Here is a 26,374-nt window from a genome sequence, read left to right as displayed (position 1 = left end):
CGCCTGAATTACGTCCACGGCAGCGGACCATTCGTTTCTTTTCCTTAAAAAACGATAAGTTAATATTTCAGGCGGTGAGATTACAACTCGCTCCCTTTTTCTTTTTTCTTTACCTCTCGCGGTTAATAGACGTTTCTGCTCGGCTTATATAAATCCGTTAATTCGGAAACACGTGGAAATTTATTATATTCCGCACAATCGATCGACCCGTTCCCTTCCAGAATTTTTTCCATCCAACTGCAAAATGCTCGACATTGCGATTACACGTGTAAGTGTAAGTTGGTGTTGTAAACGATTCGTTTAATTTAGAAACACAGGTGTCTGGCCAATCGAAATTATGCGGAACAAGCATAATTCGCATAATTTCCAGCTATACACATACATATATATATATATATATACACGCCGTTTCCCGTAACCCGATACCGTTTTGGTAATAAATTGCGCGGTTCTTCGCGCTCGTTAGCAGACAATTTACACGTTGTAACGGAGCGGCGATTCGTTTCGAAGGGACTCGTTAAATAGATGCGCGCATATTCGCCTGATTAATTCGACCGTTCCAATTAAGATGGATGCAATCGTTCGCGCCGTCCATCTTAATCGAACGACGATCTAATTTAAAAATTAAAGCCCGATACTTTCCCATCTTCGCTGGAAATCGAATTCGTGTTTACGAAACTGTCGGAGGAAAGCGCAAAGCGGAAACAATCTACGAGGCTGTCAGCTCTCGAACAACCGCTCGAGGAGCGGAGTTGGCTGCTCGCGACAGGATCAAAAGGCCATTTCCTTGGGGGGTCGTCGATCGCCGCACCGCAACCGATCGGCGTATCGTCACAGTGTCGCGATGGTACTCGAGGCCACTTCGCCGAGAAACAAAAGCACGTCCCTTTGATCTCTTTTTCCTTTCCTTCCCCCTCTCTAAACTTGCGTTGCTCGGCTAATGCCCCGGATAAAAACGATCTCGCCGCTTTTCTCTTGCCGAACGGAAGTCACGGCCTCGTTAAAGGGATCGACCAAAGCGGGAAAGGTCCCCGACTCGAAATTGAGCGCCAATTCCTCCGGAATTTTCCGAGGGAAAGTTTACGAAAATTCGTAAATTCTCGTTAAGGACGCGCGAAGAAAGCGCGGATTCGTTCGCACGTTTCGCACGATTCGATGCATTATATATGTATGACGCACATCCAGATCTGTCGCAATATTCGTTACCGATGCATTCATGCATATGTAACGCCTATCCGATCGAATATTCGAAAGAAAATACGGATAGACCCGTACTCGAGAACGCTGTGCAAAGATGCGCGCTGTAAAAAAAAAATACTGTCACTCGCGCGAAACGTATATCGCGAAATTACATATCGACCCGGCTGGAAAATGCCAAGTTTAGATCGAATCGAAAAATTCTAGTATCGATTCTCCTTTTGCGGTGCATCCTTGAAAAAAATTGTAGAGATTCGGGAGAAAATTGCTGGTATAAAATTGCGGTCATAGACCACCTTAATGGAACTTACTATTTAACGCCCTAATTTACAGTCCTATTACGCCTCTTCTACCGACTACGTAACTACCCCTGATATAGTCCGCGACTGGGAAGGCCACGCCTATTAGCACAACCGGACTATTAGGTCCTCTCTCTCATTGTCGGTAAAATTAACGCGAGATGGCAAATTCGCTGAGCCACGCCCGCGAAGATCGAGAGATCGTTAGAGGATAAACGCATGAAACGACATCCTTCGTGACGCAACAATTTGAGAAAGCTACCGATGAAAAATTCGTGGGGCAAAGTGGAGCGCGCGATGCCCCAGAGATATGAATAAAGGGACGAGTGGAGATACACGTGTTACGCGGGTAAATATCCCGCGTGGGGATTCCCTTCTTCTCGTATCGCGTTTAGAGACGACGTTCGTAAAGAATCCTTCCTCCCTGCGGAGCCGCCGCTCCTTCTTTCCTCGGCCAGCGAACTCGACCGATGGCCGAACCAGTTCTCGCGCAAACGTAGCGAGCTTGATAAATCGTGGCGCACGAAATTTTCACGGGGACGCTTGATAAATAGGACGCCTCTCCGCTTCCAGCGGAATTAACAGTTGCGAGAGAGTGGGAAGAAGAGCGAGGAAAAATGAGAAGCGAGTCCAACGAATGCGTGCCACTCCCCCCCGAGACACGAGTGGGGTAGTTTGAAATCAGTTTCGCGATACGAAACTCTCGTGGGTGATGGCGAAATTTATGGCGTCGCTTAAAAATGAAAATTGATATCGGCCAAGGTTCGTACCGCGAAACGATCGTCGTTGGAATAATCGAATTCCTCGATATTTTGTTGTCGGAAGGGCGAAGGGTGGAAAAGGGTATTTTTTGAAAAATAGCTCGGCTTGAAATTCAATCTCCTCCAATTTCTTTAAATCGATCCCGCGCCAATCGTTGCTCGCCTGTAACCGATATTTTAACGATCGGTAGTAATTGGTCGTTGAAACACAAGCGAACGGATTTTTAACGAGGACCGTTGATTAAAACGCTTCTACTAAATAATCCCGGTTAACCGAGGCGCTAGATCCATCAGGCCTCCGGGTTTTCGCGGATACCTGGACAAATTAATGACCATTGAATTCGCAACATTCCGTGACCCGGTGTAGCTACGAATTTGCACACGCCGCTAAGCACCGATACGCGTCCATCTGCGTTCCCTATCGTTTTCCAATCGCTCGTTTTATCCCCCTTTTTCACCGTGTTACCAACGACCTCACGCCCGCCTCGTATCTTTTTATTCTCGCGAATAGAAATACAATACGTTTTAACGACCGAGTAGTCGTCGAACAAGCGCAGAGTCTTATATACGATAACGTTGCATCGACCGTTCCATTGCGCGTCCCGTGCCAGGATTAACGATCCACGAATTATCCCCCATACGCGCTTTGATCCCCCGAACCGAAAGATTTCCTTCCCACTCCGAATAAATATCTCTCCTTTCGATAGTAACGCGCTCCAACGCGAGAATGTAAATCGAATTACTTCCGATTACTTTTTAATCAGCTCTCGACGACGCGCATGCGCGTATTCATATACTTGGAGTGGAGAAACACTTTCGCGCCCGTTAAACCGTTTTCGATAAAACGAGTTCGCGTAACGAAACGAGCGGATCGAGTTTGATTTCTCTCCGTCGATCCTAATTGCGAATTCGTTTTCAGGCCGAAGCATATTTCGTGCGTTATTCGCCAGGTTTGCGCACCGCTCGAACCATGGAAGAAAGAATAGTCGTATCGATCATCCCGCGATCGAAATTTGACGAGAAATTTCGGGATTATCGCCGCCACGAGAAAAGGCAAGATGGCTCCTCCTCGACCTACCTTTGAATATTCCACCGAATATCCTCGTAACCGTAACCGCCGTTACGACCCACCGAATAGCTTCCAAGCTTCTTAGAATTTGCGAAACCGTGTAATAAACTCGCCATTCCACTCCGTTGTCCGCGAGCCGTGGCCTCCCTCGTTTTATATCTTTTGAAAATTCCAGCGGCCGTAAACTTGTTTTTGTCGTTTTTGTCGTCGCTGTTATTTCCCATTATTCGCCCTCCTCCACTTATACTAACCTTCTATATATATATATATATATATATATATATATATATATATATATATATATATACACACACACGTTAATCAGGCTAAGAGTTCTAAAAACGCGACTCGTAAACTTTCAAACTAACGAAACGCTGCTTCTTCTTCGCGATCGAGTTTTTTTAACGCGTGTATCATATTTCATAGTTCGATCGGAGAACAAGCGAGGACGATTCGAAAGCAAGGAGAGATGAAAAATTAAAAATGCGCGTGGAACGTAACAACAAAGTCCTTGGATCGATCGTATCGGAGCATTCGTCGAAATTACGGGCGCGATGTTTTTCCCGGCTGTTGTTTCGAATTTTGCATCGGCCACGGAACGTATACGGATAATCTATTTTCGTCCCGGGACACGAGTTACGAAGCTGCGTTTTATCGCGTCCCGGAAAAATTGAATTTCGCGATAACTTTGAACCGGAATATCGGATTATAAATTGTCGTAAATCAGGGAGTCGGGCACTTTCGTAATGATTACAATTAATAGCGCGTGCTTGTGTACGTCGCTGCGAGTAACGGATGATGCATCGGAATGAAATTTTATCCCCCTCGAATTTACAAAGGTCTCGGCAAGATCGTTGGCGAGAAATTTATTCGCCTCGTCCACCTCGAAGCGACGAGTTAATAATTCGATAAATCCGATTGGAGGGATTATACAATTTTTCGAAGCCCGATGTTTACTCGCCGCGCGTTTAAATTTTAAAAAAGCGAAACCGAAGCGAAAGAGATTGTGAAAAAATAAAGAAACGAGTGTCATACACGCCGAATTATTTCGTTCCGCCTCTCCTCTCCCTACATCGCACCAGATATCTTTCTAGAGGAGAAATATCGATCCGAGAAATACACGCAAACGAAATCGTTAGCAAGAACGGCGGGGACCCGAAACGTAGCCATAAATCGATTCTCAACCGGCGTCGTTCGCTCAGAGAACGAGAGCCAAGGTCGTCTCGTTCACAGCCAAACTCGCGCGGAAATTTCCTTCGAATTTGCCTCGTTATCGTCGGCAATAATTTGCCGAATTTCCGATGCTCACTCCGCTTTGCTCTTCGACTAATGGATCCCAACGAATGCATCGCGAACGCATTTCGCGATACGTCGTCGGTGGAGAATCGGCCTCCACCGGATGCTTTCTCCATCGGTTTATCGGTAATTTAATTACGTCGTGCAGCGACCACACACAGGGCGGCGGCATCACGAGGCGGCGTAATTACTATCTCGTCCCTAATAATGCCGGATAATGCCACCCCCTCCCCTGCCACTGACTCTACGACACGTACGAGTTAGTCTGTAAATTAGAGACGTCCTTTCGCCTCGCCTCGTATTCCTGATTTATCGTACGTGCCCCCGCTGTTATCGTCCCCTGCACAGGCCCTTCCGTCCCCAAACGTCTCGTCTCAAGGAATCGTAATTCGACATCCTCGAATCCAACTTTCTCCGCGATGATTATAATTTAATCGAGCGAATTCGAAAAACATTGATTACCGAACCACGTCGGATTATCGGTGAATAACAATAACGAGTGGAGGAGGAAACTCGACGCGACGAGTTTTCATCTCGCGTATCTACAAAGGGATCGGGAAACGGAGATAGTTTCGAAACGTGTTTTTCAATTAAGGGAATATTGCATTTCTAGCCGCGCCGATTAAATATGAGATTCGCCGGGACGTGGAGAGAGAGAGAGAGAGAGAGAGATTTTAATTTCGATAGGAATTTACGGAGCATAATCCGATCCGAAAGTTTTTAGAAATAATGGCGTGGGTAATTGGTTCGTAAGAGGATTAAAACCGATCTCCTTCTTGGCCCACTATTGACACCTCAACGTTAACGAATCTTTAAAAATATCAGCCTCGAAAAAGGCAGCGTTGCTCTAAGACGGTTGTTTACCCTTTCCATCGCGATCGTAAGATTAAAAAACTCGCGCAATTTATAGGATAGAATAAGTCCGCCCCCCTCCCCCGTAATTCTTATGAATTTTTCAAGAGCTGTATGCATATGGAACGAAACTCGAATCGCCGTGAACGATGTTTAATCACGGCCGGTTCCGTCATTTCCGTTTAATTAAACGGAATTCCAAGGAGCAAATCTTGTCGACGAAATCTCGACTCGAAATTTTTGACCCCTCCCCTTTTCGAAACACCGGCGCGACGATTTCTCCAGCTGAAGATAGGAGATAAAATTTCATCTAAAATTCTTTGGAAATCAAATTTCAAATTCTCGTAACTGGATTAAAACTTGTAAAAACGTTCGTTAAGGAAAGTCGAGTTCTTTCCATTATAATTTTAATTATGCCGGATATTCTGATATTCCGCGCAATTACGAAATTTTAGCCGGACGGGAAGAAATGCTTGAAAAGGGAACTTGCCTCCTCCGCGCGAATCTCTCCTCTGTGCACCGACAAATTACGCTGCTCTGTTCAAACGGATATCGTTCTTCCCGCGTATGCATATGTATTTAAATGAAGCTTAGCGTTACGCGATAAACAGAGGTAACGCGTGTCGCCCCCTGGCTGGCATAATGCGTTCGAGCAACATCCCGCGTCCTTGGACGGACAATGGAACATTCTGTAAACGTTTCGGACACTTGGCCGAACAATGGAGGCGAAGAATTCGAGCGAATGCTCCAAACTCGACTCCTCCGTTTACGGTTTCGGAACTCGATCGTTCGTATAACTCGATCGTGCGGTTTCAGAGAGCTCGGTTGCCAAGATTTCGCACACTTTTCGCCGAATTTATTTATGTTTGACAAAAGTTGAAGCGCAATTTTTAAAATTCTAAAATTTATGTCGCATCGTGTATTCTCGTCCCGATACGCTCTAAAAATTACGGGGATCGTTTCACGCGTAATTAAATACGCAGGAGAAACAATAATATGCGAGGTAAAAATTGGGAAATCCGACATTTAATAAATTGCAGCTCGGCGATGAAATTATGAGATACATTGTATTTGATATTTTCAAAAGTGCTTTCGAATGTAGATTTTAAATTCGAATCGCAAGTAGTCTTTCCATTAACTCGCTCCACTCGCCGTCGTCCTATTTTCGCTCTATTCTACTTTCTACGCTGGAAATAACAGAGAGTAATAACCGTCCAGGTAATACACAAGCCTGTTTCACGATTTACGTTTGCTTCGGAATCGGAATCCTCGACTCGTGAAAATCGACTCGGAGAGATAATTTCGTAATAGTTCAAAGCGAATCCTTTCTCTTTTTCCATCGATTCTTGTCCTCGTATAAGCGAGATTAAAGAGAGAATATTCGAAAGAAGATTCATTCGAACGAATTAGAATTGTCGAAAGCGTTCATGACGATCGGTTGGGTTTTCGAACACCTCCTCAAGATTTATTATATCGTACGTCGACCGGGTTACCCAGAACCGGGTAAATATTTCCACACGTTCAATTTTCTGGAAAGGAAAGAAATCGATTCTGATCGGTCTTGACAATTTTTCCCCCCCTCCTTCCTAATTTATACAACACGATGGACGTTTTTTGTACATCGTGTTTAAATTAAAAACCGTCTCCTTGGAATAAATTTAAAATAACTTTGCCCGGAGTTATTTTATCCTCGTCGAATCGTGTTATTTCAAATTATATATCAGATATTTAGAGAGTCTGCGTCGAGAGATAAATTATAAGGGATAATTCCGTGGCATTAGAAACATAATATGTTAATCTATTTTCAGAGGATGATTAATCGATGCGTTGACAAATGACCGCGATATTCCGATCGCAAAGGATTATTAATCTCGCGCGCTAGAAGAGAAATAATTCGGAATATCAGGGTAAGGAAGGAGGAGCAGCTTCCGTTACATCGCTAACTTTATAACGAAATAATTTTCGTTCGAAGAAGTGAACGGGGATGGCGGTTTACAACCACCTTGCTTCGTTCGCGTGGTTTTTTTATTTTTGCAGAGACAAACGTGACAATGATAGTGAAAAAAAAAACTAGCGGATACGTTCTGAATATTCCATGAAATACCGCGTTTTAAAGAGGATTCTACATTCTGTATTTTCATTTATACTCTTGTACCAAGGAATGTACGTGTTTTATGAAACACGTTTCTATTTTGAAAATTCATCGGCGCAGCTAGGAAAAAATAAACTTCAGTTTCGGTATCGTTCAACTTCCTCTCCCTTCCATTCCCTTTCTTTCTTTCTTCTCTTCTTTTCAACTCGTTAAAACTACGTAACTCGTACGCTGGGAGGAAAAGAAGGAGAATAAGAAAGATACGTGGGAAATGATTTTCATGGAAAGGACCCGAAACGTCGTGAGAAGAGGCGACAGGTATCGAAAATTTCGAGGTATCCGCTTGCAGGAGGGCGTTAAGCAGACGGATTTGCGGGTTGTGTGATAAAGCAGCGAAAGCTGATCCCAGATCTTAGCTCGAACGGGATTATAAATCAAGACTCGATAATGATCCGTAATGGATGGTTTCGCTGCTTCGGGGCTTGCTTGCCCAACCTAAAGTTGCCAAGGCGGCCTCCGCCTCCGCGATTATTCATACTTTACCGACTTTTCCGTCGTTTCGCGGAATTAAGCCCTTCGACGTGACGCGAATCTTCCTCCACTTTGCTTTCCAATTCGACCCGAATTTTCTTTTTCCAAGGGGATTAATTTCCCTTTGACCCCTTCGACAGGCAGCTTTCCAAGTACTCTCTTAAGCAAACGAGATCCAACTTTCTTCCAACCTCCAAGTTTTTGTCCTCGATTTAGACAGTTTATTACATCCGGAATGATGTATCTGCATTTATACGCTCTCAATTTCTTTTCGCGAAAAAAATGGGGGAAAAAACACGAGAGGCAGCGAAAATAATTGAGTCCGAGGGACGGACTTACAAGATATTTTCCCATCTCTGGGAGAATTACAAACGACCCTTTGTAATTACACGATTAAAACTCCCCGCGGAATAATTATACCGTCGCGTATTAAACGTGGAATCGCGCGCTTTTCTCGCCGAACGTGTATTTTTATTCGAGAAATAAAATTAAATCCCCACTATCTTTGAATTCCGATAGAATTTTCGATATAAAACGAGCGATTTCGTTTTTTCAATATTGACTCCTATCCCGCTCCTCTAACCAGAAAATCCACAACTTCCCTCCCATTTCTTTCCCTCCCATTTCTGTCGCGGCTTCGTTCGAACGTAATGAAATAAACTGGACGAAACTCGACGAAACAAAAAAAGAGGAAAAAAGACGAAGCGGAGAAATAAAATTGTTTTTGACGAAAGAGAGCGAGAGAGAGAGAGAGAGATCGAAACGACTGCACAAGGCGAAAGAGGCGTTTAAATTGGGCGAGAAATCCGCGAAACTCAGCGTTACACCCGTGTAACGGATTTCCATAACGATTCGACGAAAAATCTTTTTTCCATCGCGCCCGTACACCTCGGGATACACGCTGGGCGAGCGTTTCATGAATAAATAAGAAACAAGTTCGGAAAGAAGCGAGGGCCACGAAGACCGAGATTCGAGAAATTCACCGACTCCATTCTTTCGACCCGTGTTCAATCTCTCTCCACGCCGCCTACCAGTTTTTCCCACTTTCGAAGGGTGTCTTGGAAATTTTCATATATTATGCAAACATCTCCTCCCTTTTTATTTATCCCGCCACTTACTTCCACCCCTGCTCTCTTTCCTCGATCCACCTTGGCAAAACGCGTCACGTAGCCCTCGCGTTTTTCCACGCCGACGCTTCTCCGCTTAACGAATTTCTCGCCATTTCTCCTCCGATTCCTCGTCAGATTTCCCACATCTCCCGTATCGAAGGAATCGAAATTAGTGTAATTTTAGCGGAGGTGTTTGCGCGATTCTAGAAATTAAAAATCCAACATCACGTTTTTAATCAGAATAATAAATTGATACAGGATAAAAATTCGCGAGGATCGAACACGTTCCACGCTTCCCTTGTGTAACGCCAGTATTCCAAAAGTTTTCGAAAACGGATGGGAGAGCACTAGTGCGATTTAAGAAGCGCTTGTAATTTTAGAATTATTTGTACGAATGAGAAAATTAGACGACGCCCGCATTACGATTTTAATAAACATTCGAGATTTCCAAATGTTTGTTCGAGGACAATAATTTCAGGATAACGTGTCCTAACGTTATTAACAATGTCCACGCTAATGTGTGTGTATATACTCGATATCGTGACGCACGTTTTAACGTGCAAAATGAACGAAGATGGAGGAAGAGAGAGAGATAGTATTTTCCATAAGCGGATAATTGTTATTTATCTACCACCCGGTTTCGTCAATGTTTGTCAGAGGGTTTCGATTTTATTTTTCCACTCGCCATAACTGCGCTTTCCCCGTGTTCCGCTCGGGATGGACAGGCGTGAATACAACAACGTATAATTTCCGTCGACCCAGTTAACTGAAAATGTAAGAGGATTATGAAAAACGCTGGCCAATTTCCCATTCTCCACGCCAACCCCCGGAAAAACCTTTGTCGAACAATCGTTGATAACGCGAAAATATCTCAAATTCCTAGCCATCGACGCATCTTCTCTCCGTCCACCGTTATTCTTACTTTAAATATCAATGAACGTCGGAAAAGTTAGCGAGTCGAATTCCCCAATACGATAAAAATCCAAGTGCTCGTTATTTGTAACGCATCGACGCATTCTGCGCTTGAAATTCAAATTTCCGCGTGCCATTAGCTTTTTTCCTCTTTGCTCCAAATGAAAGAAAACGATCTCCGAGAGCGAGAATTATTTGCCATCGAGATCGTTCGCGAAGAGAGAGAAAAATCGATCGGTTCGATCGAATGGAGAGCACGAATACCGATCAACAAGGACATGGATAATTAGAAACGGGCATCGTTAATTATCGAGGTGATTGATCGCCGTTCGTGGAACACGAGGATGAACAAGAACGGGAAATCGAGTTCTGTCGCGAAATTTCTGCGGGACGATCGGGACGAAAATTTATTACAAGGGATCGTGCAATTTTCGAAATTGAATAAATTCTCCCAACTTTGACAAGTTGGAAAACGCTCGACGAACCTTTTAACATTTTTAACGTTGTAATCGTCGAAGGAAAAAATTGTTACATCGATTGGAAATCGTAGGCGAATACGTTCACGTTCGAATCGGCAGTATTCCACGGAGCGATAAATTCGAGCGGTCGATCCTTTGTCGCGGCTATAAATAATTGATGGATTTTCGAATGATAAAGAACGGTGAAATGATGGTACAAAGGGAGAAAAATGACGCGATTCTTTCATTCAAATCCAGAGACGTTCTCCGCTCGATGGAACTGTCACAAAAGCTGGTGTCACAGAGGAAAATACGAACGCAATTTTCGTTTCGATCGAACGAAATGCGACAATTTTCTTCGCCCCACTTCCCCCATCCTCTAATTTCATATCGCGATCGTACAACTCGTAAAATGATATCTCTTCCATCCATCCATTTATCATATTTTTGATTTTTTTGATATTTATCATATTTTCGTAATTCTGCTACGAGAAAGAATTCTTTGCGGCGAATTCGAGTATCGGATCGAAGAAAGCAGTGTTGTTTGCCTCGATGCGACGTATTTTCATAGAAAGCGTATCTAGGAATATTTACGGTTAGCCCGGAGCCAGCCTCGAGTTTACGAGCGTGCAAGAAAATTGTTTGAAATGAGTTGCGCGAGATCCGAGGCGAGGTTGTCTCGTTCTCGTAAACGAGAAATAACGCAATTGAATTTCTTGGTCGTGTTTCGAGCAAGGTTACCACTGTCCCCCCCACCACCGCTCTCGTTCACGGCCGTTCCTCGTCTCGCTTCTTCGCTATCCACCGCGAAAATTTTGTCGAAATGGAGACGAGCTTCCCGACGTGGACACGTGCACGAAAAATCCATCCGTCGTTCCAGAGTTAGCCGCCCCTCTCTCTCTCTCGCGGTTGAAAAGTTTCGAGCGTATCTCCGATCGTTAACCGCACGATCTTTCGATTAAAAGTAACCAGGAGGACGGAACAGGGATGATTGTTAATCTATCGGAGTTTCCTCCTCGGTAAACGAAACTCGGAAAGAACTTGTCCCAAACCGGAAACTTCGACCCCGAGTTAGCGAACCGAGAGCCTCCTCCGCGGTTTTGTCTATCGATTAAATTTAGTAGTAACGATAAGTTGAAGCCGTTTTAAGTGTTTTGTATGGTACTTAGCGATAGAGGGCGAGTCGGTAATTGCGCTACCGCGAGAACAAGAGACGGTACAGCTTTTTCCCAAGCTTTGAAAACTTTTTAATACTTGGGGATTAGGTTTTATAAACTTTGGCCTCTAAGTTATAAAAAAACGCTAAAAATGCGAAACATTTTTCCAACGTGTCGAGGGTAGAATTTAATTAAATTATCCTTTCTTTTTTTTTTTTTTTTTTTCCTTTTCTTCGCCTTCTTTCGCTATCTACGAAATTACAATATCCTTTGGATTATATTCGAAGAGATTACGTCTCGTACTCATCGCGAATACGCACGAGTAGATTCTAGAGAGAGTATCGTACAATTACGCGTGATATATGGATTACATCGATCTAATTAAACACATAATATAGAATTTACAATTAACGCACGTATATAAAGGATAAACTTGCAATTATTGACCAATAATACTCCACTTTCGTTCCGACGATAATCACTTGCAACTATCGATACCGATTATCGCGCATATCTGCATCGCGATTGTTGGGGGTCGCGTTATTTTCACGATTCGAAATTTATTGGAGAAAGATAGAATTCCACGCGTCGTTAAGGAATAGATGCGAACGCGCATTAATATCAAATATCCAATTTGCTTAACACGCGTATGCATCGATGATGTCCGTATTGCTCGGTTTCTACGATAATAAAATAATATTATTAAAGTTATTTAAGGGAAAATCGATCTTTTCGTGCAAAATTTAATTTTCGAATTCGCGTTTTAATCTCGTCGTGGATGACGCTCCAAGTTTTTTTATCCTACCAACTACCGACTCATTTCTGAGAGGCGAGTTTTCAAAACAATGAAACTCGTCACGACCAAAGTTTTCAAACGGGAAAGTTACGGAACTGGAAATAAAAAAACTTTGCAACGAAGATAAGGAAAAGGATCGCGGGAAACGAGGAAAAGATGTACCATCCGCTAATTACCCGCTCGGATAAATTCTTCGTTTTCGCAATAATTTATAGAAAAAAAAAAATTCCTATCCCGATATTTAACGAGGGAAATCTTGTACGTTCTTCTTTTTGCTCCTTCGTCCAATTTTTCCCGGTTAGGTCCCGAGGCTGACGAAGAGGATGGAATTAGCGGGAAGCTGTGTCGGATCAAGAGAGGCAAGATTTCGGTTTTCTCGTTCCCGGGGAACGACTTCCCGACCGGAAACAAAAGCCGCAGACGGATCGCGTCTGGTTGATCGATAACGAGGATTAATTTGCCAGCCGAGTCGCGCCTACGTTTCCATCAAGACGAAGACGATGCGCCTCGAACAGCGACCCTTCCAGAAATTACGCGAAAATTCCCTCGATACCCTTCCTCCTCCCGCAATCGATTCCTCTATTTTCCTTAGGAAAACACCAATTAAGCGACCGCTATCTCATCGCAGATTTAATCGATCCGGCAAAACTTTGTTTACCTCGCAAATACGTTTCGAGGATTCGATTCTCGCTAATGCCCCGCCTTTAATTTCATCTCTATCCAATTGAAACTATTTTAAACAGTCTTAAAGAATCTTAAAGTTTCGTATTTAGATCCAAGATGTACGATTTTCCTTCAACGCTCGTGTATTTCTCGTAGGAAAAAAAAAAAGAAAAGGAAAAATAGAGAGGAATGAAAATTACGCGTATATTTGTCCGGATCTGGTTACTATAACGAACGAAACATCAGAGTACCCGTAATAAACTTTGTAAGTGCGTACAATGAACGCTAGCGATATTATATCGTGAAAGTGTTTCCTAGAGTTTGTATTACATTTGGTACGATAATAAAATATGTCTTTACCGTAAATTCGCTATGCTCCTTCGTAATAAATTTAACCACTCGGTATCCTTGCTGTAATTTACTCTTCTTAATAAATTCTTGCACGTAAGTCAGAATTAAACCTATTACCAACGATGATAACCATTTCCGCGAGATGTAACGCATCGTGAAAATCCGATCCCCTTTCCCTTCTATTAAAATTATTATTCTCGAAAATCTCGTACGCAAGGATCGGGACGATTAAGAACATTTTAAAGAAGCTCGTGGAAATATAGCGCGAGGAAGCTCAATTTATGACGTCGATATAATGAACTAATTTCCGTGCTTTCGAAAAGCTTCCCTCCTACTTTCCCAATGTTTATCGAGATTCCGCAACTTTTACGATTTAAAATCCCAACACGACTGCCATCAACAACAGCGCGAACAGCGTTTATCAAGTTTCGACTGAAGAAAATTTCCTCGAAACATCGTGATATAAGAAAATTTAATAATTACTTTCGAAAAAAAAGAGGAAAAGAAAATTTGAGAAATTAATGAAATCTCCGTAAATCTTAATACTTTACCTCCGTCGTTAAAAACGAAAAAGAAAAAAGAAAAAAGAAATACCGTAAATCGACGGTCGAACCAACACGCGGGTAACACGAGGTAGCGCAAAAACACGTTCTATCGGGGACGAGAGTTTAATCCTGACAACAGTCACGTGAAAATAATTACAGGCCAAAGCTGCGTGGCTCGTTCAGCGCGCGATAAATCAGCGCGCGCAACGGGTGGGCTTAAACGGTAACGTACAGAGCAAACGCGGTAATACAGAAAATTCGTGCTGACATTTCGTCCAGCTATCGCCTAACCTAACTATTCTCCCTCCGTGCATTTGTATTCGACTCGAAAACGCGTCGCACGATGACACGGGATGAAGCATTGCGATATCTTAATCCCTGACAAATATTCTCGGAATAAAAGTAAAACGTGCGAAAGTAAAGACGTAGAATCACTCACCCTCATGGTCGTAACCTCACATGATTCCTCCCCCGTTGTTGAAAGACACCGTCGAGCTGCGGCGGATCAGGAGTCTCGTGTTTATCACCCATTCGCCATGCCGAAACGACGACTGATCTCAAGGAAGAACTACCGCGAAACGTACGACACTTCGAACGGAACTAATCGATACACTGCTCGATATCACTCTCACACTATTGCCCGAGATCTTTTGTTTTGTTTTCGCGTGTAAACTTTACGATCGAACGAATGTTCGTCACTTTGCGATTATTTGCCACTATTTCTTGCAACCGGGAAAAGCCGATAGATATAAACAACGATGGATAGAATTATATCGAGATGTCGAGTGGTGTTGTTAAAATTCGCGACACTCCGCGAGTTACGATACGAGAAGCGTGGCTTTCGATGTTTCGACACGGAAAGGGGAGCAAAGCCAGACGAGATGCGAGGTCGTGGCCCGGCAGCCGGCGACTGGCTGCTGCTCGAAACCTCGCAAGCTCGAACCAGTCGGCCTGGCTAGGCGCAAGCTCCCTACTCAGCCTCCAAAACCCTCCCATGTGAAGCTCCCGATGCCCCTGAATTTCTTCGGTATGTCACCACGAAAAATGTTGCTGCGCGCTCCGTACACTCGCCTCTAACCTCCATTGCCACTCGGTCGCGTTCACAATGAGTTTTTGTCGCGTCGATCGAGTCGTTTACTCTTTGTCATCTTTCTCGACATTGACGGTAGATTAATATACGTAGTATCTACAATATTGACTGTTTAAATATTCTATATAGATACACAATCGCGAATAATTTATTAAAACTAGATTTCTATCGTGTAATACGTTAAATGTAATACATCTTTTCACGCCATCTATTGTGCGAATTAAAAATTTTTGTTCGGAAAAGAACGCGATTCAATCGCGCCAATCAGAGCACACCATTAAATATCTTTCATCTGATTGGCACGCTCTAGCTACCGAAAAATTTCGTACTAAGCTGTGGCAAATATATCGATTGATTTTTGAGGTTAAGATCGATATTTTCTAAAAAATTCTTATATCTCGTCCCTAATAATTTAAAATCGAATCGCTTGTTTTGAATTTGAACTTTATTTTTAATTTTTAATTTAAATAAAAATGATCCATATATTCTTGCAAAGAAACGAAACAAAGGTACAAGGATGTATTGTTTGAAATATATTTTCTTAACCATGTTTTGAGATGTAATTAAAAATAAAAAGTTTCTAATGCGAGAAGTTATAAAGTGTACGAGATTCTTTACATTTATATCACTATTTTGTTACCTTTGTCTCTATTTTCTTATTTACAATTCTATACATGCAATTATAATGTTTGCTTAATAAAATATACCTTTATATAAGTTACTTTACCGATTGTACTCCATGCATAAAAAAACTAATAAATTTTTTTTTCAATCGAACACAATAAGATATTTTTAAATACAATTACGATTAAAAAAGAAAAAAAAGGAATAATAATTTTATTAATAATAGAAAAACCGCCGATTAAGCTAAATAACACTCCGAATTACTGCGACGTGACTTTAACGTTCTCTCACAAGCGCGTGTCTCTTGTATAACTGCTCGAGTCAAGTAAGCGGAAGTACTACTTCAATCAATGTATATACGCTTGCGTTTCACTTTGAGTAAAAAGATTCGTTCTCCTAGCACTTTTAGCATCATTGTTAGAGTTACGATTTCTTACTTAAGCGCTATACTTATTTAAATGTTCATAGACAGCTTCACAAAAGAAAAACCAAGCTTAAAATGCGCTTATTTTATAATAATCTATAATACGATAAATGCTATAACATTGTTGGATAAAACATTTTGAATTTTTCTTTTTCAAAAACGCTTACCTCTTCTTTAGGCGTCTTATCCTTTCTTATCTTCTCTTTGATACCTTTGACGTCTTTATAAATATTCGCGATTCATCCAAGCACTTGATACAACACTTTGCACACATTTCTTTCTTCTCGACCCGCAACACTTTGTTCAATTGACGTTTTACCAAAAATGTCGACCTTTTATAAACTTTTGGATGCCAAGGGCCAACCAATCAGGTCCTTGAATATCTTTTACGTGATTGGTGCACTACTGTTATTAAAATATTTTCCACTTAAACAAAAGTCACGAGCAATCTTTCTTGCTTATTTATTCGCAAAATAAATACTTTTATCTTTGTCCTCTTTTAAGATTTTTGAACTAATTGAAATAATAATTCCATTAATAGAATTTATAAAATTAATATACTTTTAAATATTCGCGATTTATTTAACTTTGCACGCGCTTTCCACTTTTCAACACGAAACATATTATTCAATTGACGTTTCACTAAAAATGTCGACCTTTTATAAACTTTTGGGTACCAAGGCCCAACCAATCAGGACACGTACTTAAATATCTTTTACGTGATTGGTGCGTTGTTGCTACCAAAATTTTACGCAATTAAAGAAAAGTAATAAGAAATCTTTTTTGCTTATTTATTCGCAAAATAAATAATTTTATCTTTACTCTTTTTTAAAAATTGTTAAGTTAATTGCAATAATATTGAGGATTTGTATATTGTGAGTGCATTGTTGTTTCATAAAACGAGATTTTATAAATTTGATATACTTTTCAATATTCGCGATTTATTCAAAGATTTAATACAAACATTTCGCACGCTTTTCTCTTCTCAACATATAACAATTGATGTTTTACGAAAAATGTCGATCTTTTATAAACTTTTGATTACCAAGGATCAACCAATCAGGACACGTATTTAAATATCTCTTACGTGATTGGTGCGTTGTTGCTACCAAAATTTTTCGGCGATTAAAGAAAAGTAATAAGGAATCTTTCTTGTTTATTTATTGGCAAAATAAATAGTTTTATCTTTTTTTTTAAATTTGTATGCTAATTATAAATATTATAAATACATTGTGATATATAAATTGTTGTTACATAAAGTGAAATTTTATAAATTTGATATATTTTCAATATTCGCGATTTATTCAAAGATTTAATAGAAATATTTCACACGCTTTTCTCTTGTCAATGTAACAATTTATTCAATTGACGTTTTATGAAAAATGTCGATCTTTTATAAACTTTCGGTACCACGGCTCAACCAATTAGGATATATCTTTAAATATCTCTCACGTGATTGGAACGTTGCTGCTATCAAAATTTTTCGCAATTAAAGGAAAGTAATAAGGAATCTTTCTTGTTTATTTATTTGCAAAACAAATAATTTTATCTTTATTTTCTTTAAAAATTTTTAAGCTAATTGGAATAATATATAATACAAATGATTTATATATCACAAATACATTGTAATATAAATTATTGTTTCATAATGCTAGAACATATAAAATTAACATACTTTTAAATATTCGCGATTCACTTAAGCACTTTACACGCATTTTCTATTTTTCAAGTCGCAAAATTTTTTTCAAATGACGTTTCACGAAAAATGTCGATCTTTTATAAACTTTTGAGTACCCAGGATCAACCAATCAGGACGTATCCTTAAATATCTCTCACATGATTGGTGCGTTGTTACTACGACGGAAATTAAAGAAAAATCGTAGAAAATCTTCCTTTGTTTATTTATTCGCAAAATAAATACTTTTATCTTTATTCTCTTTTTAGAGAAGAGAATAAAGAGAAGATTTTTAAACTAATTGAAATAATATAAATAATTTGTACATTATAAATATATCGTAATATAAATTGCTATTCCATTAATACGAGAATTTATTAAATTAATGTATTTTTAAATATTCGCGATTTATTTAAGCACTTTGCACGCGTTTCCCACTTATCGACACGAAACATTCTATTCAATTGACGTTTCACGAGAAATGTCGACCTTTTATAGACTTTTCGATACCAAAGCCCAACCAATCAAAACATGTCCTTAAATATCTTTTACATGATTGGTGCATTGCTATTACCAAAATTTTTCGCGATTAAAGAAAAGTAATAGGAAATCTCCCTTGCCTATTTATTCGTAAAATAAATAATTTTATCTTTATTCTTTTTTAAAAATTGTTAAGCTAATTGCAATAATATTGGTGATTTATATATTGTGAATGCATTGTTGTTCCATAAAACGAGATTTTATAAATTTGATATATTTTTGAATATTCGCGATTTATTCAAAGATTTAATACAAACATTTCCGCACGCTTTTCTCTTTTCAATGCGTAACAATTTGTTCAATTAATGTTTTATGAAAAATATCGATCTTTTATAAATTTTTCGGTATCAAACCCCAATCAATGAGAACACGTCCTTAAATATCTTTTACATGATTGGTGCGTTGCTATTATCAAAATTTTTCGCAATTAAAGAAAAGTAATAAGAAAAGTAATAAGTAATAAGAATTTATTTGCAAAGTAGAGTTTTATCTTTAGTTTCTTTTAAAATTTTTAAACTAATTGGAATAATATAGGTGATTTATATATCACAAATACATTGTGATATAAATTGTAATGTGAGAACATGTAAAATAATTTTAAATATATTCGCGATTCATTTAAACATTTAACATGCGTTTCCCACTTTTCAACACGAAACATTCTATTCAATTGACGTTTCACGAGAAATGTCGACCTTTTATAAACTTTTGGATACCAAGGCTAAACCAATCAGAATACGTTCTTAAATATTTCCCACGTGATTGGTGCAATGTTACTACTAAAATATTTCGCATTTAAAGAAAAATCGCAGGAAATCTTCCTTACTAATTTATTCGCAAGATAAATATTTTTATCTTTATTCTTTTTTAAGGTTTTTAAACTAATTAAAATGATATAGGTAATTTGTATATATTATAAATATATCGTAATGTAAATTGTTATTCCAATACGAGAATTTATAAAATTAATGTATTTTTAAATATTTGCGATTTATTTGCACGCGTTTCCCTCTTTTCAAAACGAAACATTCTATTCAATTGACGTTTCACGAGAAATGTCGACCTTTTATAAACTTTTGGGTACCAAGCTCAACCAATCAGGACACGTACTCAAATATCTTTTACGTGATTGGTGCGTTGTTGCTACCGAAATTTTTCGCGATTAAAGAAAAGTAACAAGGAATCTTTTTTCCTTATTCAGACATTAAGTTACGCCTTGGTACGTTTTTGAAAATTTTTTCTGTTCTACAATTTTTGTGTTGCAATAAATTGGTCTTACTCTTATATTGTTTTTTTTAATTTATTATTATTTTAAGAGTGTAGAGAGGTACTTAACCTCTACTCATTTTCCTATTATATTTTCACAAGCTTTTTAGCTTGTAATTAAAAAAAAAAAGAAAATCTTTTTTCTTTATTTATTCGTAAAATAAATGTTTTTATCTTTAATTTTGTCGTTTAATGTTTTTATGCAAATTGTTCGAATAACAAGTAATTCATATTTATCATCATAAATATATTGGGATATAAATTGTTGTTCCATAATGCGAGAATTTATAAAATTAATATACTTTTAATATTTCATTTAAGCACTTTACATGCATTTTTTATTTTTCAACTCGCAACATTCTCTTCAAATGACGTGTCACGAAAAATGTCGGTCTTTTATAAACTTTTGGGTACCAAGGGCTGACCAATCAGAACACGTTCTTAAATATCTTTTACGTGATTGGTGCAGTGCTGCTACTAAAATATTTTCCACTTAAAGAAAAGTCACAAGCAATCTTTCTTGCTTATTTATTCGCAAAATAGATAGTTTATCTTTATTATCTTTTTTTAAAGTTTTTAAACTAATTGGAATACTACGGATGATTTCTATATTATAAATATTGTTTTTCCATAAAACGAGATTTTATAAATCTAATATACTTTTGAATATTATTCTCGTTTAAAGTTTTTAATAAATTCGTAATATACGAATCCTTAAGATTATTTCATCGATTCGTTTAAAAATTTCAAGGATAATAAAGTGAAAACTATTTATTTTGCGAATAAATAAGCAAGGAAGATTTTCTACGACTTTTCTTTAAATGCGAAAAATTTTGGTAACAGCAACGCACCAATCACGTGAAAGATATTTAAGGATACGTCCTGATTGGTTGATCCTTGGTATTCGGAAGTTTATAAAAGGTCGACATTTTTCATGAAACGTCAATTGAATAAAGTGGAAAACACGCGCAAAGTGCTCGAATGAATCGCGATTATTTAATTTTATAAATTCTCTCTTTATGGAATTACAATTTATATCACAGTGTATTTATTATAAATACGTATTATATAGGTTATTCGATCAATTCGCTTAATAAATTTATTATAATGTAAAGCGAGAATATCGTACAATTCTTATTGATATACTTTTGAATTTGATATACGTTTAATAATCTTTTTTCGTTCGAATCGGAAATCTTTTTTTTTGATGAGAAGTGGACCATCAGTTTTCAAATGTTGGGATTATAACAACCGTGCATTAATTATTACTTCTTTAGTCAGGTATGTAAGCTTGAAATTTTCATTATCCTCTATATTATTAAGTCTCGAGCGTACAAAGCGGATATATTTTTACGCGAATCTTGTAATTACGACATTTGATTTCATCATTTATATATTACGATCTCGTTTAAACGCATTTTTCAAAAAAAGAAAAAGAACTTTAAATCTTGTTCTAATTGTTAATAAAATAAATTAATTATTCCTAATTATAATTTCATTATTCAAATTAATAATTTGGATTAAATCGTTATCGTATAATTAAAAGTTTCATTATCATATATCGTATCCTCTCCAAAATTCACGATCTTTTCTAAAAACACGGATTTTGGTTCGCATTTGTAATGTAAATTCAAGAGATTTAATTTATTTCTCGCAAATCGTTCTTATCACGTAATTCAGTCACGTATCAGTCCTTTGAGCGAACTTTGCTCGGGCGTCATTTGATAAGCATAAAAAGCCTTATCGCTCGTTTCAAACTCATCAAAGTTTAACGCTGGTTCGATTTAATCCACAATCACAAGGAAGATGCAACTGATTTCTATCAATTATTCTTGTCGGCACATTAATTTTTCATCGTGACCTTTTCTCCCGGATGCAAGCTCTAACCACGAGCTCGTAGTTGGTCAAGAACGATTGCTTTTAAATGATTAATCTCAAGAAGCTTTAACGTCTACGCAGACGAAAGATGCGACAAATTTATCTTATCGTTCAATTTATACAATTTCATCGATATAAAAATATAAGACGTAGATTCAATAATAATATTCACACGTTGAGTCATACGACATTTCTCGAGCCAATTTACGGGATTTAATTAATTTTGCTCGAGGCATAAATTTCGTTGTGTCGAGTGATGGCAAAGTGAGTATACGAGTCGACGACGAATAGGTTTGCCTTCAGATTTTACCTTAGTCCTCGGCTAATGACTAATTCCAAGCGACTGCTTTGGTAGACGAAGATGCTTTCATTGTGTTTGCATCTCGTTGCTGTTTAATATTTAACGGTAAAGTGGTGCGGAGCTGAACGACGTTTCAAACGCCGGAGGAATTCAAGCTTCGGTTACTCGATGAACGACCTCTTGTTTGTCGATAATTAAAGAGGTTCGTTAGAACAGAATTATCGAGTGTGAACGAACAAGTTTGACTCGATTATCAGCATCTCTCGATAATATAACACGTTCTTATTTTTTTCCTTACTCGAGCAATTTCGAATCGAATTAAAAAGAGTAGGAACGAATTTATTCGAAAGAGTTGGATAAAAAGGAAAATCGAAAGATGGAATGTCAACCATGAGGTCGCGTTTCAATTCTCTCTCTTCGAAAAGGGCGTTTAAACATCCAAGTACATCCCCCGGAATGGATTTTGCAGTTGCCACGACTTTTTAATTATAATAGTTTGGCGCGTTACTCCCCTTCTCCTATTTTTTTACGTAACAATCCACGGCACAAAGAGCTATCAATAAAATACGCTTGGTTACTTTTCTCTCGAACCAAAGCCCGATGTATAATTAAAATTACTTTCGCACACAGCTATTCGAGTACCCGTTCGAGCTTCCGTTTCAACAAGAGAGAAGAAAAAACTCGTAGCAATAAAAATACGATCATTGCGCAAAAGCTGCGATTCATCCCGATACGTAGGGTAGATCGATAAGAGAGTTGAGAAATTGTAACGTTCCACGAGGCAGGCAATAAATCAACGACTGTCAATTTTACCGCGAGTGGTATAACATTATTTTGGTCCGACAAAGCAACGTCTTTCCGCGCTGCTGGAATACGAACGAATCGGTGGATTTTCGTTAATCGAAAATTTCGAGGAGAAGCATTTCACCAATGCAGATGTCCTGCTGGGAATGATCCAAGCCGTCGTGGCCTTGCGAGGCGTGGCCCAGCGACCCGATATTTTTCCCGGATACGTACAACGACCTCGTTACTTTTCCAGTCGTTGTTCCAGTTTCTTCGCCGTTCTCCCGGCGGCTCCAATATCCTCGGAGTGGTTTCGGCGGTGATCATGATCCATGACCGTTGACTCGTCGCTACTTTGCAGTTACTCACGTTTGGATTCCGAGGGGGGGTCTGAAATTACGCCATTCGAATCTTCACGAGTTACGCATATATACTTGGTACACAGCCACTTCGATTACCTCGAGTATTTTTACATTTTTGGAACTCTACCAGTTGAGCGGGACATTAGGAATTTTGCTCCATGCAAAATACGTTCGAATTTCGGCAAATATTTTCCACCGCTTCTACACGTACGTTTCGCCGATCGATATATTCTTATTTAGGAAATTTATTCGTCCGAAATTTCGCTCGAATATCCTTTCGCAATCGCAAATTGTCGCGGTTGTGTAGCATCCGGACGATAGTTTCGTAAATTCCATTTTCCTTGCTAGACCGGCGAGATGATCGAGGATAACCATCTATCTAGCGAACGGGGAGGGGAAGATCAATCGTCCCGCTTCTTCTCTCCGCTTTTATCGCCATGAAAAATAAGTAAACATCGTCGCGTGGAAATATCGCATGCAGCGACGAATAAATTTTTGGACGGATCGAGTTCGTTTCAACGTAATGCGAACATCGATCTTATCGACGATATCGCAACAATTTTTGCGTACGTTTTTAATACCGTTAAAGGATGGAAAGATTTCGGCTGCGAGATCCGGCACCATTCTTCTTCGAGGGTGAAACGCATTATTCTTATTTTATCGCGATCGATCTCGCTTCATTTTTCCTACTTCCGCCTACTTTGGCCATATTTCACAGGGCAGCATCGCCGTACGGCCGTTCACAAGACGGAAAATTCGCGGATAATTCGCGGCATTCGTTTATCCGTCCAAGGGCGGGGTGGAAGGCTGTTCCACGGAGGTGGAAGAGATTGGAGCGTGACTCGAAGATGCGCATTCCGCCCTCTGTTCGCGCGTGTCGAGCCGGAAGGACATTTTAAAAGTGACGCGAGCCTATTTGTCTGCGGTGACCCCGATGGTGGCGCCGCGCTTTTTCCATCTTCTCGTGTCATCTCGCGTCCCATTTTCTCCCTTTGTGCTTACCTTTTCCTTGCCCCTCCCCTTCCAATCTTCCCTCCCGCGATTGATGACGCTCGTTTTCTCTCCGGATGGCCCGAGAAAAAGGAAACACTCCTATCCATCCTCTCCCCTAATGGACTTCCAACTATCGCGCATACGTTTCCCTTCCCGCCGATAATTACCGATCATTGGCCTCGTTTCGCGAATTTGTTGTCCTCGCTCGAAACCGCCTTATCGTTCGAAATGGAGATGGAAAGAATTCTGAGATAATGGCGCGGAATCGAGAGATCTTCTTCTTCCGCCACGACTCTTTTATTTCGCGTGCCAAGGATCCCCTATAAACACCACCATCCATCAAATACACGGTATCGTGACTCCGTATAATATGGCGGCGTTCTGGTTGGGACATGGACGGTTAATGTCTCGTTTAGAAATCGGATTTCACGCGAATCATCGATCGAACGCCATCGGGGAATATAGATGTCCAAGAATTCCTTCCTTTTCCTTCGCAACTTGGTTACGAACGGAAGAAGCGTATCGTTTAAACATTTTTTGCGATAATTAATTTGATTAAATTCTCCATGTTAATTTACTTGCTGCTTCGAAATTTCATTTCGAAAATCGCGTATCACGATTAAAGTTCGAACAAGATGCTTTCGAACTTTGTTTTACTAGTCGGCTAATCTAAATCTCGTATCTCGGACGCTCGCAATAAAATTACATCCTTCCACCAATGTTTCGCATTTTCCTTGAAACGGTTCACCTCTACAAACACGATAGACGTAATCTTGAAAATTACAGAATTCAGCAGCGGAAATAACCTCTCCCTTTATCGCGGACAACAAATTCCTCGTTTAAAACTTTCCTTACGCAAACGTTCCCCCTTTTTCCTTTCTTTTCTCGAGAACGGAATAGATCATAAAACTAACCTCTATTTACGAAACTTGGCGTTTGAATGATAATTACATTCGCTGGCATCGGCGTTATCTAGGATTCATACTCGGCGAGCTGACGCGCCGCGCGCGGAAACCTTGGAAGAATCTCTCGTTAACGCGGCGCAAGCGCACGAGCGTGGAATCGCGCGGACCTAATAAATGGGTTGATCGGATGAATTAGCGCGGCGCAATAACGCGGCGGACAAAGCGCGTTCGCATAACGAAACGTCACAGTGGCGAATGCGCGGCAGTCGTTAATTAATCAGCCCTCTCGCCTCCCGCTCGAGTATCGGCCTGCTCGAATAAATGGCGGAGCATCGGAATCATCTCACCACCGCCAGGTGATAAATATCTCCGCATTATTCGTTATTCATATAACATGCATATATGCATAGGCGGGGCGCATTGTGTCGGAAAAGGGTGGATGGAGGCCGGGATGAACCGGTGCACTGGTTAATTCGGTATAAATTTACATGTAATAATATTTCCGTTTCGCTCGACGGACCACCGCGATTCTTATCGCGACACGAATGTATATCGCGTTCATTGAAATTTTGCGGAGCTACGATTTGCGATTCCTTCGTGCTTCGTGTGTTTTTTCTTTTTTTTCGTACGATACGAAATTCATCTCTGTAGGAAAATTGACGATATAGTTGGATCGAGTAAAATATTATTATTATTATTATTATTATTACAGCTGGATTTTCGTGCAAAGAAATTTTCCCCGGGAAGAAGTTTAATATTCAAAAGTCGGAGGGAAAAAGAAAAAGTTTGCGAGGGATTCGCTTAGCGTCGCGTAACTACAGAGATGTATTCCGATCTAGAAATCTCATGATTCTCGTAATTTCTCGGCCTCGCGGGAAGACAAAGAAACGAGGGAGGCTTTCCTTTTTTCGAAACTCGACGGTGGTAAATTTTCGAGTCGTTTCTCAAAGTTATATATTTCGGTTTTAATCCGGGTATCTAGTTTACAGTATGATAATGGGGCGTAGTTTGATTTGTTTCGTATTAGTTGCCAAGTAACACGGAAACTATATAGTTTACGATGTTGTTTGACACCGGGCTAATATTGACGATGGCCCCGTGTTCGTCACTGGCTGCTCAATTTGCATAACCGAATCGATTAATCTTGGTAAAAGTCGAATCCATCTATCGACTCTTAAAAAAAAGAGAAAGGAAAACAACGAAGGGGGGGAATAGAAAGACGAGTGGTTAATGGAACAAATGGGAAATGGAAAGGAGAAGGAAATTAAAATGCCAGGCTGGCGCGGAACAGAAGCCCCGCTTGCTTATTTATTCCATTACAAAAGCTCGCGGTTGTTCCGTTGAACGCGCTTTTCTCGCCGCATTAAAAAATTCGGTTCTCGTTCGGGGATGATATCCCCCTTAAACTTTCCCCTTGCCAGAAAAATAGGTGGAAATCGCGCAGC

The 26,374-nt window shown here is 39.7% G+C and overlaps 1 protein-coding gene across 2 annotated transcripts in view; it reads right to left on the bottom strand.

The window, feature by feature from the left end:
• The window catches only part of LOC107998593 (dipeptidase 1), a 56,940-nt gene extending 40,829 nt beyond the window's left edge, over positions 1–16,111 (bottom strand). The window contains exons 1-2 of one of the 2 annotated variants that reach the window (XM_062081132.1): positions 15,886–16,111; positions 14,528–15,274 (exon numbers count right to left, since the gene is read on the bottom strand). In XM_062081132.1, coding sequence (XP_061937116.1) covers positions 14,528–14,533 — 6 coding nt within the window. In that variant the 5' untranslated portion in view covers positions 14,534–15,274; positions 15,886–16,111. Of the gene's footprint in view, positions 1–14,527; positions 15,377–15,885 lie in introns of those variants that run through there. The other variant, XM_017057941.3, reaches the window with a different exon arrangement.
• Positions 16,112–26,374: the final 10,263 nt, after the last annotated feature.

The sequence above is a fragment of the Apis cerana genome, linkage group LG11, assembly GCF_029169275.1.
Source record: "Apis cerana isolate GH-2021 linkage group LG11, AcerK_1.0, whole genome shotgun sequence".
NCBI classification, from domain to species: Eukaryota; Metazoa; Arthropoda; class Insecta; order Hymenoptera; family Apidae; genus Apis; species Apis cerana.
The sequence above is the reverse complement of the archived record's forward strand: the minus strand, read 5'-3'. Positions and strand labels throughout refer to the sequence as shown.